This window comes from Lathamus discolor, chromosome Z (assembly GCF_037157495.1).
Source record: "Lathamus discolor isolate bLatDis1 chromosome Z, bLatDis1.hap1, whole genome shotgun sequence".
Taxonomy (NCBI): domain Eukaryota; kingdom Metazoa; phylum Chordata; class Aves; order Psittaciformes; family Psittacidae; genus Lathamus; species Lathamus discolor.
This window is the reverse complement of record NC_088909.1, coordinates 99,907,290-99,922,455: the sequence shown is the minus strand read 5'-3', so window position 1 is coordinate 99,922,455 and position 15,166 is coordinate 99,907,290. Positions and strand designations below refer to the sequence as shown.

Here is a 15,166-nt window from a genome sequence, read left to right as displayed (position 1 = left end):
GAGGCTGGGAAAACCTCAGGGAGTATGGGAGCTGACACCTGGACTCAGGATTGGTTTCCTCAGTTATGAGATCTAGCTGAACTGTTTTAACAGATAATGATATCTAATTTAATTACACATTAGACAAAATACTTTTGATTATTATTCATCCAGCCAGAATGAATGAATTTCTAAGTCCTTCTATCCTATTTTTTTTCTACCCTCTTGTCTTTTACCTCTTTTGGTTTTTAAGCTTTTCTGAAATCCACCTCTCTCAAGTCTGATATTTACTTCTCTACTAACTTGGACGATTATTTTTTTTTTAATGATGATGCCCCTTAACCTCATTTCCACAGTTTATAATTTGATTCTTGGGTCATCACAGAAAGCATCTGAGTCACCAAATAATTCTAATAAAGCACTGAGACTCTGCCTTTCACATACACTATTTAAAACACAGTCCATTTAAAGGCAGAGCCCTGCAGTAAACCCTTGTTGACTTTGAATTCCACACACCAGCCATTAACTTCTGATCCATTTGGCATCTGTACACGTTTTTAAGCAGTTATTATTTCTTTCTCCACAACTTAACGGGTGAATTATTAGAACCCAGTGTATTTTAGCCACACAGTTCATCCTGATTAAATTGGCTAGTTTACTAAATAATTTTCTGCTCTCTGTATATACCACTTACTTCCCAAATGCAGGCAATGACCAAAAAACAGATCAGAGGGAAGACAGTTCTGTGTACTGCTGGGTCAGAGTGGCCAGAGGAAATTTGGAAGGCAGTTTCCCCATTTCCATGGAGACAAACGGGAAGCGATTCCACCACAGCCCGCAGTGTTATGGTATTGTCAGAGACTTCAGGCACAGCTTTGTTTTTCTGTGCAAGAAAGCTGTGCTTCAGACTTGCCAGCCAGGAAGGCAGAGAGTCAGCCGGAGAAGGCAGTCATGAACTACTGGTGGTTCCTATAGTACCTGCAGCCATGCAAGTATGACATTCCCAGGGCTTCCCATGAGTGGAGATCCCGGCTCAGGGTGAATCAACCTGACTGCACACCTACAGCCCCAAACACAGCTCCTTCAGCCAAAGACAAAGAATAATCCCCGGCATTTACTTTCTGAAACCTTAGAGCTAGGGAGATCCAAACACAAGCGTTAGAACAAAGTGGTGATGAATATACACTTCAAACCCAAAGCTATTCATCAGATTCATGCAGCATGAGAAATGAACCAAGAATATTTAGTTGCCACTAATGTCTCTAAAAAGTTTTCCCAGCAACTTATAATTTACAGACTCCTTACCATATTTCTGTTAAGACATGGTTTAAGAGAAAGTCTTGCCTGGCCAGCAGAAGTAATTAAAAAGCAGTTCTCACCCACTTAACTTGTAAAGGCTACAGAAGAGCTGTGTCCTCAGATTTTGCTGAGGGCTCCCATTACTCAAAGTAGAGGGCAAATCGTGCTTTGCTACCTAATGCCTGCTGGCTTTGAAGCCAGTGCAACTATTGCTCTTTTTATTCACAGGCCCTTGTTTTCAAATAAGAGTGCTTTTGGGAATAAGTGTTTTACTTGAATTAATTGCTTTTCCTGTTTGGGGAAAAACAAACAAACAGGTTTGTTCATTTAGAGAACTTGGCAACTGCAGATTGCCCATTACTTTTTTGGAAGAGCTATTTTGCAAAGAAAGTTAGCCCACAAATTCAGTAAACATATGGGATTTGCAAGTTAATCCAATAAGGCCATTATGGTGATGCTCCAGAGGACTAGTCACCATCAGGAGGGGAAAGGAGGCTAATTCTAAAAGGATTTTCCTAAAGCCATTTTCATGTTGGGAAGTCAAGAGCAAATTTCCCTCTTAGTAGTATTAGTCTGGGGGGAAGGGAGGAAGATAATGACAGAGGCAACAAAAAAGAAGTTTGTGCCCATGTCAGTGTGTTTCAAATTACACAGCTGAGCTTTAAGGAAAACAAAACAGCCTTTATTCATATTTGCCATTTTTTACACTAGAATAACTGAACATAGGAGACAATATCCCTTAAATTCAGTTATTAAAGTCCAGAGTGGTCACCTTTGATTGACACTAATTTTAGCAGCTGTTTATGTGGACAATTAATTTGGAAATTGTGCTGTTACTAACACCCATCAAACAAGCAACACAGTTAATGAATTTGGGAATACCTGATTTCTTAGGGAAAAAAGTAGTTACACAAACCTCTTGTTTCCTAGGTCCTGAGGACCACTTAGTCTTGGTATTTAGATTTATCCTCTCCACGGAAGTTCCAGCTACCAACATAAACTACAGCAACTGGTAACTTCATTCTCAAGAGACTGGATTGTAATCTCTTTTACAATAGTTTTAAATAAGGTGTAGCAGCTGAAAGTCCTTGAAGCTGCACAGGAATAAAAGCGAGTCAGGTCTTCATAAGCAGCTCTCTCTCTGCTTTCCAGCATAAGCAAATCTGCCCAAAATGCACAACATGTTTCTGTACTTCTTAAAGCGATTAGCTACTGTGCTGAACAAGCCCAAGAAACATTTAGAGTAATTATATTGCACATATAGACATCCTAAAAAGCATGAAAAGAAACAGTTTTCACTGCCATCTTATGAGTTCTTAGGTAAGGTAGGCTAAATTCCAGGCTGACGTAACCCAAAAACTGCTTAAAATATTTATATGACATTGCCCTCTAGAGGAAACTGAGAAAAATCTGTAGTTTAGTAGAACGTATCTACAGATGAAAATCTGAAATGTCGTCCTCAGCAGAACAATTAACATGTTATTTTCAGTGAGAACATCACAGACCAGTTTGGCTCCAGTTCTTGCCCATGAGTTTTCAACAAGCAATTCCCCAACCTCTAACCCATGTGGGCTCTATGTTCATATAGATGGTGCCACTAATTTTACTGTTTATCACATGTCCATGTTTTTCTCTTCACTAACAGAACAAAAATAGCTCAGGCTATGAAAAATTCGTAAGTACTTAGTAATTTTTCAGTTGTCATGGGACAGGGAGCTACTGGTCAATGCGTATGAGTATGAGAAGCAGGGCACCACTGACTGTTTCATTGAATAGTTACTGTGCTACCCTGAACCCATTCCAGTGATCAAGTAACAGACTAGTAAAACACAGTCAAAATGGTTGCTCTATTAATCAATTATTTGGTTTGCTATTTTTTTTTTTTTTAATTTTTTAGAAGATCACCCTGTTATCTATAATACGTGCTATGGAGAAGGGAAAAAATGGACCTTGACACCTCTTTAAACAACATTTCAGCAATGCTGCTGCATTTTGAAAAAGCCTGAATCCATTTTCAACATACCTCTAGTTCCTCACAGTCTTGTTAAAGAGCCTTGAGTCTGGCTGGGCCTCTTGAGTGTTGGATGCTCTAGGGTGAAGTTTGCCTCTAATAATCACATTTGCCTACTCTCATCCTGTCTCTGTAGGTACAAGTCTTTTTGAACTGCCCCAAACCTTCTGGCAGCACTTGCCAACTTATCTTTTTACTGCTACTGGTCTGTTAAAAGCGTTTCCCTTTGGAGGTGCAAATGATCTTGCTGAGTGTCATACATTTTATACAGAGGAAGCAGTAAGAGCAGAGAGTGATGCTGCAGAGCCTGCGATTGATACATAAGCCCTTCCTGTCCTAACCTATATCTGATAAAAAGGAGACAGAAAAATAAGTTTCAAGGAGCTTGTGATACTGCTTGGAGCTCGAGGGAAGTGTCACATCAGATAAGAAAAGCAATGAGTTTTCCACAGGAAAGAAAAGTCTGGCCCCACAGCCATCCACTTGCAGCAGCTCTGAAGTTATGTACCTGCCTCTCTGCTGATCACACCTACGTTTCTTATATTTATCCTCTCACTTATGTCTGTAGATAGCAGGTTCATGCTGACAAGCCATTTCTCTGAGGCAGATGTCAAGCAGTCTCTGCCTCTGGAACTGTCTCCTGTTCATCCTTTCAACCCTCCCCGCTCCTGTACTTTCCAAGTCAGGCCTGATTTCCAGTGACAGGAGATAAGCGGGTTTTAAGCTGCCACCACCGTTAATGCTTTTAGCTCTGGAGGATCGTAGCTCAGTCCTAGTCCATCTTCCAGGACAGCAACCATCACACACAAAGCTACATGAGGCTGGCAAGAAGGTATGATTGCCACTTCCTTGCAGTGTAGCCATGAAACCCTTCTGAGAATGGGAACACTGCTTGCTCAGCCCAATGCTATGAGAAAAAAAAACCATTTCAGTGAAGACTGGAGAAGGTGTGCCTTTCCAGGACTCATGGAACCTTGGTCAGTATGAGTGAGAAAGGACAACCTGCCATGTATCCCTCTGTAACCCAGTAACCTGGGTCCAGTTACCTCCTCTTCCTGCTGCAGCTCAGTGCTCCCGTCTCATGGAAATCAGTCTTTAGCCCACACCCTGCTTTGTACAAAATTTTGGACTCCTAGAATATGAGGAGAAATTCACATTTACAGATTAGAAGAGAAATTATGAGTGACTGCACATTGCAAATTCGTGTGTAAGGGCACAAGCATTACAGAAAGAGCAATAATAATGGGCACAAAATGTTCCTTGCTTGTTTTTTCGAACATCTCTATTTTTAAATATTGATGCCTAAAGCACTGTTCAGTGTTAGCAAATGCACTGCTGGAGAGGCTGTGAAAATAACTGCTGCTGTGGCTGAAGGCCTTACCTGCTCCTTGGCTGGGAGGTGGAAAAAAGTGACCCTATTTTGCACATTCCAGCAGTTTGCCAATTAGTTAAGTTCTGCTGCATCCTGACAGTGCTTCCAGATGACCTGAGAGCTTCATGCAAAGCTGAAAATCCCACTCATGATGGAAAAGGTCTCTTGCTGCCACTTTGGCATCAAGGATAATGATGAGGCAAGAGGCTGATTTACCAAACCAAGCTGTTCCTACACTAGATGAATGAGGAGGGCAGAGCTCCCTCCCAAACAGTGGGCTTCTTATAATTACAGCACGGTCAGAACAGCAGATTAAATGGAGATGCACAGCCATACAGTTGGCCACAAGTTACAGCCTTCTAAGCAGAACTTTCACAGCTCAGTGGAATAAAACAAAAGAACACAAAAAAATTCAGGACAACCCACTCTGTAACCTCTGAGGCTTTTCTGCCTCCTAAGGCAACACCACCAACCTCTGTCCGAGTCTTTTCAAACCTGATGCAATCCCTTTGAAAAGAAAGCGTGCAGAGCCAGGGCTGGAGAGCATTTGCTGCAGATGACCCTGGGGATGTTGCTTAATTATACATGTATGTCCTCTGGGTAACATGCTTTCTACTAAGAGAGGCCAACTCTGCTGTTGAGTTACAACAGTGTGTAAAAAGCAACGATGAACATATTGCTCCCAAAATTTTGGGACCAACATGCGAACACATATAGGACATGAGCCATTTCAATAAGAGGGAGTTTTTCCATCATCTTTTATGGGTTTTAGATAAAGATAAATAAGATGCAAATTTGAGGAGGATGAGGGGTTTGGAAACCCTGTTGAGAAGGCAGTTGTAGCAGTAGTGGGATGCTGCAAATGACCATCACTACACGGGAACACGTTTTGCCTCCACACAGGTTGGATTCAGCACAGAGAAGTTGAGAGGAAAGGCAGGAACCACAGGGTGCGGAGGGGGAACCAAGTGAACCATGCTCAGACTAATAAAGCAAAGAGAACAAACAAGCTAAATGATCTCTGCTGAGTCTGGGGATTAGTGACCTTCTGTTTAAGTCTTTGGCTCTTGAGAGACAATTTGGGATAAAGCTCATTTCTTCAGAGCAATTTATTTCTCAACACGTGCGGCCAAGTCTGCTCATACCTTTCCTGAAGACATAAAAGCAGAAAACATCTCTTTCCTAGTGTCTTAGTCCTGTTATATTTTAAGGGGGGGGGGGGGGGAAGGGGATTAATATCAACTATCAGCATAAAATACAGCAGCTGTGATTCAGAGGGGACTCCGTTCTCCAGCATATGAGACTGCAGGAGCACAGTGAGACACTTAGGCTGTGTTTGAGAAATGTCAGACATCCATAGGCTTCCTCTCATTTTGCACACATTGAGCACACATTCACTGTCTCCCCACCACAGCAGCTCAACTGAAGGAAAAAACCCTCAGCCACAGTCCCTACGTGCTGCTCATTTTCCACCCTCAGAACTCACACACCAGCCAGCTCAGAGGGCATGTCAGCATATGCTTCTCATCCATGCCTGTGGTAACAAGCTCCAGGTCTTAGCCTCTGTGCCCTGATCCATCACTTAGCAGCATGATGGGTGATAATGTGGTATAAAAAAGGAAACAAATTCAACTCCACAATAGTTTAGGAGTATTTTTTAGGTCAGTTATGAGAAATCTACTCCCTGAGATTGTATTTGGAGGCTGCAGCCCCCAGGACCACTGTGTTTGTTTTCCTGTGTGTAGTCAGTGCTGTTAATATTTTAACAAGGAGCTTCCACAGAAATGTTTGCCCCTTGGCCAAGGGCAAAGGGCCAGGATACATTCCCATTTGTTTTCCTATTAAAATAAAAATATTTTCTTATGAACATAAGCAAGAAAAGGCCCTACTAACACCACGCAAAGCAGCTGCTTATACTGAGCAGCACTTTGTGTTGGCAGCACTTTTGCTTTAGGAAGGAGGTGAGGAAACACAGTAAAACAGAGCAACCAATCTATGCAACCTGACATGCCCAGGAGGTGGGGGTGTGGTGAAACTAAGCTTTCTGTAATGACCAGGGGTAGTTTTCTTGGGGTGATTTTTCTCTATGAAAAAGGACGTATGAAGGAGATTGCTTTGACAAGTGGAAAACAAATCCACAATAACTTCCAGGGTAACACAAGCCCATCACAGGCACAGAAACCTGAAAACCTCCCCTTGCACCATAACACAGGCATTCATACACTCTAAAGTAAAGAATGTATTTGTATTTGTTACCAAAACTGAGGGCCCCAGCTGATGAGAAGAAGAGGGCACAGCCTGTGCTCCCCGCTCCCACAGTGTGCGATCCCCACACACCAGCTGGAGCACATAGAAGCACTTTGGATACACTGCTGAGCTGTACGGATGCTCCAGAGATAACAGTGGCCACCAGCTGAAGGACAAAGTGGCCAAGGTGAAGACTGCCAGCCTCCTGCAGTGCCATTGTCTCACCACAGTGTGGCATGGAGCAGTGCCCCATGGAAAATGCAGAACTGGAGCATTACACTTGGATATCAAAGACTGACCAGATTTTGGGGATGGGGTTTTCCCGTCAAGAAACTTCCCATTGTGGGGCAAAGCAGCTTATGATAAAACATCATTCAGTTCAAACTTCTGAGGAAGCGGAAGTTCAATGAAAGGTGCCTTGAAAGGTGTGCTCTTCTGAAACATCTGCCTTCAAACCACATTGTCAGATTTTTTAGCAGCTCTACTCACAGACGCAGCATGGGCTCTCCATTCCCATCCCATCAGCAGATGTACCGCTCTGAATCTCCTTGCATGCAGGGCTCCCAACGAGGGGGCAAAGAAGAAGGGCACTCCCCCGAAGACCACCACTGTTCAGAGTAGAATTTGGCTCTGAATACAGCCAGGCACTGCATATTGGCTTTCCAGCTCCAGCAAGGACTGTTTTGATACAGGGACTTAAGATTTCATCCAACTGAGCCCAGGATTGTTATTGACTGCCACAGGCAAGCAGCACGAAGTGCTTTGCACATCTTAAGACCTGTAATTTGATTACATGTTCAGTATTGTGCTCTGTAATCAGCTACTAGCACTTAGAGAGAAGCAGGTCTGTGTTTAGAATGTCTATATATCACACAAATACAAATAGGATTGACTTGTTAGGAAAACCAGGACATTACCTTCATCATTCCAACTATCCTGGAGCATGTAGATGTGACATGCGGTAGCAGCAAGCACTCAGGAAAGATCCTGGCTTTGCTGGAACCCCCAATTTCAAAAGGTAAGGTCAAAGCTTCACCTTCAGTAGTGGCACTTGAAGCTCAGTCACAACTGCACATCTGATTTCTGAAGGTTTTTTTCAGACTCTTTGGAAAACAAACCAATTTCCCTAACATTTGGCATGCCGTATCTTGTGCTGGGGAGGAGTCCTAGCAGCTCCCCCAGGACACAGGCTAAAGAGGAGAGACTAAGAAAATGCTGTGCAAAGGTATGGCTGTTGAAACACTTCTCTGTTTTCTGGAAGCAACACCAGGTTGTGGGTTAAGAAGAAGCCAGCTAGACTGTATTCCCACACATGGTGATGTTTGGTAATTTCTGGTGATAAGGAACATGGTATTTGGAAGCAGTGGCTGGGTTTCCTCAAAGACAAAATTTTAATAATATCTTGTGTTTATACCACACTGTCATCACTTGTAATGTATCTTACTTTGATTTCTTCAAGAACAGTTTGAATTTGGAAATCTATTCAGCACTGATTTTAAAGATTAGATGTACATGGTATCTGCGTCCCAGCACTGCAGCTAAGCTTGACGAAATTTGTAATCAAATATTTCAAACAGAATGATATTCATGACAAAATAATTCTTTTGCTATCCTCCCAGGACTTGCTCAATGAAGCCCCATTCAGTCATGCTCAAGAAATGAAGGATTCATTTGTCATCTGCAGGAATACTAACAGCCTCCCTCCAGTAAATGAGTAATAGACCAAAATGAGAGGAATAGTTCCAAAATACATAGGAAGTTGTTGTCTGGGGGAACATAACCCATGTGTTTTTGAGATAGAGTTTTATAGACAGAAGATAAATAAACATGCAGAGTTGTGACTAACCTTTATTCAGTACTCCAATACAGCTCATTTCCCTGCAATTGTTTGATAGACACACACGATTTGCTGACTCTGAAGAGAGCAATAATTTTCCTTCAGTCACTAACATCACCAAAATTGCCACCACCCACATCATTCCTCTCTAATGTAATAATACTCTGTTAAGCAAAAAGCTTTGATGATTATATTACTGCATAATGTTTCTCTAAATGAAAAGAAAGAAGAAAAAGAAACCAGCTCAGCAATAATCAGCCTGTCTCTGCTGTTTACATGGCAATCAGGTGGAAGTTAAAGAAGTAACTTTTCTCTAAAGAAGTCAGATTCCGCTTCCCTAGCAAGGAGAGACAGATGACTGATACCCACAGATGGCTCCTCCAAGATGCAGCATGCTGCTCTTGTGTGCTGTGTCTGACCCCATCACCACCCCACGACCTGAGGACCTACACCAGGTAGGTGCCGAAAGAGCACAATCTGCCCAGGGATGCCCAAACTGTCATAGTTCCAGCTATCTGCGCCTGCTGGCCACATCCATAGGACAGCCAGCAGAAGGGATCCTGTGCCCCTACCCCTCTTCTCCCATTGTCTGGTGTATTTGCTTAGCCCCTTGGAACAGCGAGGGTTTGTGTTGTGGGACAGAGCTGGAGGTGAGGTGAAGTGAAGCCCAGGTTATGTAGGCACACTTCTGTCAGCCCTGCTGCAGGGTTGTGAGAGAGGGCATGAGACCCCCATGCCAAATTCCCCATTGTTATGGAGATAAATCGGGAGATTCCCTAAAGCCCCAGTGTAGACAACACATTCACCAGGCAAGATGGGGCTGCCCTGGTATACTTGGCAGATGAGAAATAAACATGTAAGCAGTGATTTTGCTTGCCTAATCCAGCTTGATGCTACAGGAGCTAATTTCACTGGCTGTGTGCAGGCTATATTAAGTACATCACACTGCAAATCACAGCACTCACACCCCTTTGTGGAACTGGAATTGTTTTGTAGCCAGACAGATGATAATTAGGCAGACATAAATCAAGCCAGGGCTACTATTCAGTGTGTTGTCCTGCCCCAATGCCTCGAAGAGCCAAGGGAAAAGGGTTCTGCTATTGCCACCTTTGCAACAATATGGAAATACTCTAGGAAAGCTTCTGCTTTGAAACAGGCTTCCCAGAAGGCAAGCTGATGTTGCCTTTCAGCCTATTATAAACCTAGACAGAATTATATTGCTTCTGAGCACCCCATGAAGAAACCTACTGAAGGACTCTCAAAGCATCCTGAAGCAGATCAGATGAACAATGTGCTAATATGAAGATAGGCTGAGAAAGCTGGGGCTGTTCAGCCTGGAGAAGAGAAGGCTGCGTGGGGACCTCATAGCAGCCTTCCAGTATCTGAAGGGAGCCTATAAGGATGCTGGAGAGAAACTCTTCACTAGGGCCTGTAGCGACAGGACAAGAGGTAACGGGTTAAAACTTAAACAGGGAAAGTTTAGATTGGATATAAGGAGGAAATTCTTTCCTGTTAGGGTGGTGAGGCACTGGAATGGGTTGCCCAGGGAAGTCGTGAATGCTCCATCCCTGGTGGTGTTCAAGGCCAGGTTGGACAGAGACTTGGGTGACATGGTCTAGGGTGAGGCGTCCCTGCCCATGGCAGGGGGGTTGGAACTAGATGATTTTAAGGTCCTTTCCAACCCTGAGTATTCTATGATTCTATAACATGGGTCTGGAGCTACCAAACAGCTCCCTGAAAGACAAAACCAGGCATTCTAAACAGAGAGCATCCTCAAGGTCCCAAACTCAAGGTCATCCATCCACATCGACCTTGTCAGACAGCAGTTAGTAAGGCAAGGATGCTTAGGATGCTGAAAATAAATCAGGTTTTCACTAAGAGATGTCTTAAATTTTGGCATAAATTAGATGTAGAATATTCTAAACCAGGATCTTACGAACAACAACACTGGCCCCGCACCACCAAAACTCTGCCTACATAATGGCCAAAAAACCCTCTCAACTAAGGCAAATGGAGCACTTGGTTCTCATTAGCAGCCATCACAGCTTGCTGGTCTAACAACAAGCCCAAAATGAAGCCTTCAGGGGAGGATAAAAAAGAGCAGATATCTAAACATTTTGGACTCTATTGGGTATTATCTTTCATTTTGCATTAATAATAAGACAACACTGCTGGCCACTGCAAGCAATTCCCTTGGATTTTAGGAACAATCACATCTGGCAAAGGGGAAACAGCAAACTAACTGCTTTTTGCCAAAAATCCTCTCAGGCTTGGGGGTACCACTGACTGATGCTCCTACAGTACCAATATTTATATACTCATTGTATTACAGGCTTGAAATTACAGAGGGATGTTATGACACCTGCAAAACCACAGCCAGGTTGACCTGCCCAGCACCCACAGATCAAGAAGTCAGGTTTTATTCTGCCAATTGGCAGAATTGGGAGCAATGGTCATCCCAAATCAGTGCTGCACTCACTGCCTGTTGGGAGCAAAGGCTATGTACTTGGCAGGATTATAACTTGCAACTGTTACACCCCAAGGTCATTGTGGCTTTACAAACCCAACAACTAAAGCAGCAGATAAATAACCATTGAGTCTTCCCATCAATTCTATATTCTCACTGGACAAACCTGTGAAGATTCAACTCTTCTTTCAATTTCTTTTTCAGTATGCAGCTTATTTCAGTTAAAGCTTGTTATTTGCTCCTGTTGCAAATCTCACTCGCTTGAGCACTTTCTCAGCTAGTCTGAAACGGCATGTTACTCCAAAGGCCCATAAAATATGCTGGATTACCCAGGTTGCAGGTCAACAGATTCTCCTTTTAAAGAATGGCCACTTCGCTAGCACTTTGCTTCCAAAGCTGTCCATCCCCAAGATGAAACCCCTCTGGCAAGAGGGAGAGGATTTCGTGCCCTCCCATACATTGCAATCTTCGGTATGAATGAACACTTGCATTCCCATGTTTAGCAAAGAAAGGCCTTTGCAAAGGGAAGTGTGAGCAAGTCTGTCGGCCCACAAGCTGGTCCAACAACTGATTCTACTGCATGCAGCAGCTGAAATAAAGAAGCAGAGACAACCTCTGTCATTGCAAGAACATTCATTTCTGATCTGAACTCTAAAAGGTTTCAAGTTTTCTGGGATAGGAGACAGCAAAAGAGAGCAAGTGAACTAAAATCAAAGGGAATTTATTAAAATGAAGTTGTTCCAATCTGGAAAACACAAAAACGTCTTGCTTTGAAAAAGTCTGAGACAACATTTAGCTGTCAAAAAATCCTCTCTCAACTAAGATGCATCTCTAAAAATCTTCCAGTGCTGCTGAGCCTGTGTTCATTTTCCCTTATAAAAACCTTTTTACCCAAATGCAGACTCCTGTTTCAGTGGACACCCTCCAGAGCTTACCATGTACTATTTTTTGACACAATGACCCCTCAAAATCTTCTAGTGGATGTCCAAGATCAGGTGTAGGCTAGTTATCAATTTGCTTTTGTTACCTGTTTTCTACAGACCTTAGGAAAGAACCCAGTGCTCTCTTCGGGGCTGGAAAGCAGAGGTCAAAACCTCTGCTCTCAGACATCAATCAATACCAACCACAACCTGCACCACACACTGTGAGAGGCAGCCACTGGTGGCTGCTCTTCTGCCCTTACCTCGCACCGGTGACATCCACGCCAACCATCAACTGGCCGTTCAAAGACAGGATTTCATCTTTAAGATGCACTCTCCCGCACTTCCCAGCCGGGCTGTTTTTCTTCAAGTCCGTCACCCAGATGCACCCAACATCAAGCACTGGGCCCTTATTCCCCTTCCTCTTCTTCCCTCCCCGACGCTTCTCCCCATAGTCCCCCAGAGCAGGGATGTTCCCAAAGCTTAACCCAAGAACTTCATTTTTCCGCATCTCCTGGGCCAGGTACATGGTGCAGATCTCTGTATCCGAAGTGCCACAGCTGCCCGCCTGCAGTTTGCTCTCGTCAACAGAGAAGTTGAGCTGGATGTACTCACTCAGCTTCTGTACGGCTGAGCGGCAGAGCTGCTGCTCGGTGCCCTCAGCCCCCTCCCGACGGCTGTTCTGCAGCCACTGGCACAGGAGGGGGAGGTAGAGCCCCGCGTTGTCCTGCGTGATTGGCATCGCTGTCCCTGTGCATCCCCTCACAGAAGCAGCCTTGGACCCGATCGGCTTCCCAAACCTCGGCACCCCTGCCTGCTGCAGCCCCCTGCAACACTTGAGGCCATGCTGGAGTAGGGCTGCAGATCCAAAGCAAGCCCCATCAGATCTCACAGGAATGGTTTTTTGGGCTCCAGCTACCAAAAGCACAGTCAAGGCAGGATGTTGGGTGTGAACTCACTGCAGCTACCCCCACAGAAAGGCTGATGGATGAAGTGGTGGGGAGTGTCTGTGGCTGTCCAGGTATGTTTGTTGTCAGAATCTCCGCTCTGCTGAGAACGATGTCTCCTTTCCACCACGGTCAACACACTGCCTAGTCCTGCAAGGAAGAAACGGCATGGTTAGAACTGTCAGAAACACAGCAGGCATCCAGCAGCCTCTGCCCATCATCCTGCCCGGGACAGGAGCCCAAAGCCGGGCCTGCACGGTCGCAGCCGCTCTCCTATGATTTACCACTTGAGGGCACCAGCTGCTCTTCTCAACAAGGGAATAAAAGGTCACGATTAGCTCCTGACCTCCCCGGTAAACAGGGAATTGATGAGCCGTGAGGGTGTTCCTGCCACAGCACCAGGCCTGGCACCGAAGCAAAGCAGATGCTCCAACCAAATCCATGCCAAGGACTGCCGAAGGGGCACAGCACAACACGGGTCCTGCCAGCCACTGAAGCTGGTGGATGCCACTGCTGAAGGCAGCTCTGGCCTCCTCCATGCCAGTGTTTTCAGGCTGGGATAGCCTTAATCTGATTGTTTTTCTGATTTAGCTTCCCACCAAGCTGCACGAGGGATGGGCAGCAGCAAACACGAAGGGTGAGGACAGGCAGTGGGGTCTCTCCTTTTACTGCAGTGGTGGCTTACAATGGACTAAACCTACCCTGCAGGTAAAGCATCTAAGGGAGGTGCCTACCCAGTTCCAAGGGACAAGTGTTGCTCAGGTGAATTCCCCAGTTTCCTGCAATTCAGAGAGGGGTGCACACAGGCTTCATAAGGTAGCAAGAGCTGGGGGTAATCAAGCAAGAGAGTGAGAAAGGGTTCTTTTCTATGATCATTAGGATTTATGAAACAAGGAAAAAATGCTGACATGAGTCAAGTCTGATTGACCTGTTTCTTTTGGGGAGTTCTTTTCTGGAAGCAGATCCTGGTCACTGATCTGTGCATCAGGAAGCTGGAAGAAGGCCACAGCTTCCAGCTTGCAGCCTGCATGTCTGCTCCAGCAGATGTGGATGCAAAGCTTGGGTTAGGCAGAAGAGCCTGTAGCAAGAAACCACAACTCCAAGAGCACAAGCATAAATGGACACTGGCAAAAAGCTGCTGCGCAGAAACTGGATCCAAACTGTTTTGCCACCTCCCTGGCTACATGGTACTACCCAGATGGACAGGGGTGACCCTAAGAAAGCTCCAGGAGGGCCAGGGACAGCACATCAAGGCCACACATGATGCTCCGAGTAGGACCCCAGCATCTTCATGAACAAGGTAATGTTATACCAATGGCTGAATAGTGATGGACATCAGCTCAGGAAAGGAGGAAATGCCTCATCACTGCTTAATGAGAGGGATGTCTGAATTAGGTTCAGGGTAAGACACATAGGGGACAAAACTAGAGGAAAGAATAAAAACAGGAACACAGGTCTAAAGAGAAGGGGTGATAATACACTTGAAAGACTGACCAGGAAATAGAATTAAATCCTCTTGAGTATCTTAGATAACTAATGAAACATATTGCTTTTAATACAGAATTTAGGTCTTATTTAAGATATCGGATTTAATTTAAGACAAAAGTGATGATTTAACTGGCATGACTAGAGCTTGTTGTAGTAAGACATAGATCTGGAATGCTGACATAAAGATGCGTAGTTTATATATGGACCAGCAGAGAAAAAGTAGAGGAAGCATCTCTTGGTATACCAAGGATAATGCATATACTTGCTCTGAGGTCCAGAACACAGAGGGAGGAAGATCTGCTAAATTCTCTAGTTAATAATAAAATTAAAAAAAACCAAACCAAACCAAACAAACAAACAAAAAACACCACAGGGTAGGGCAGAACAAACCCAAGTCTCAGAAGATAAAATAGATCAGGTGACCTCATAACAAGTGACTCAATGGTAATGGGAGAGTACAGGCATGAGAGGTCTGCTAGGAAAGAAAAGCATCAGGAGACAGAGAGTCCTTGTTCCTTTGCAGCAATATTCTCACATAACTGATAGGTCAAGTAATCATTAAGGAAGTGCCTCCAGAGATAGATGTGTTGGGGGTAAGC

The 15,166-nt window shown here is 44.3% G+C and overlaps 1 protein-coding gene across 2 annotated transcripts in view; it reads right to left on the bottom strand.

Annotated features, from left to right (window-relative positions):
* The window catches only part of PDZD2 (PDZ domain containing 2), a 143,358-nt gene extending 130,466 nt beyond the window's left edge, over positions 1–12,892 (bottom strand). The window contains exon 1 of one of the 2 annotated variants that reach the window (XM_065662077.1): positions 12,396–12,892. In XM_065662077.1, the coding sequence (XP_065518149.1) occupies positions 12,396–12,874 (479 nt within the window). In that variant the 5' untranslated portion in view covers positions 12,875–12,892. The remainder of the gene's footprint in view (positions 1–12,395) is intronic. The other variant, XM_065662074.1, reaches the window with a different exon arrangement.
* Between the last annotated feature and the right edge of the window lie 2,274 nt (positions 12,893–15,166).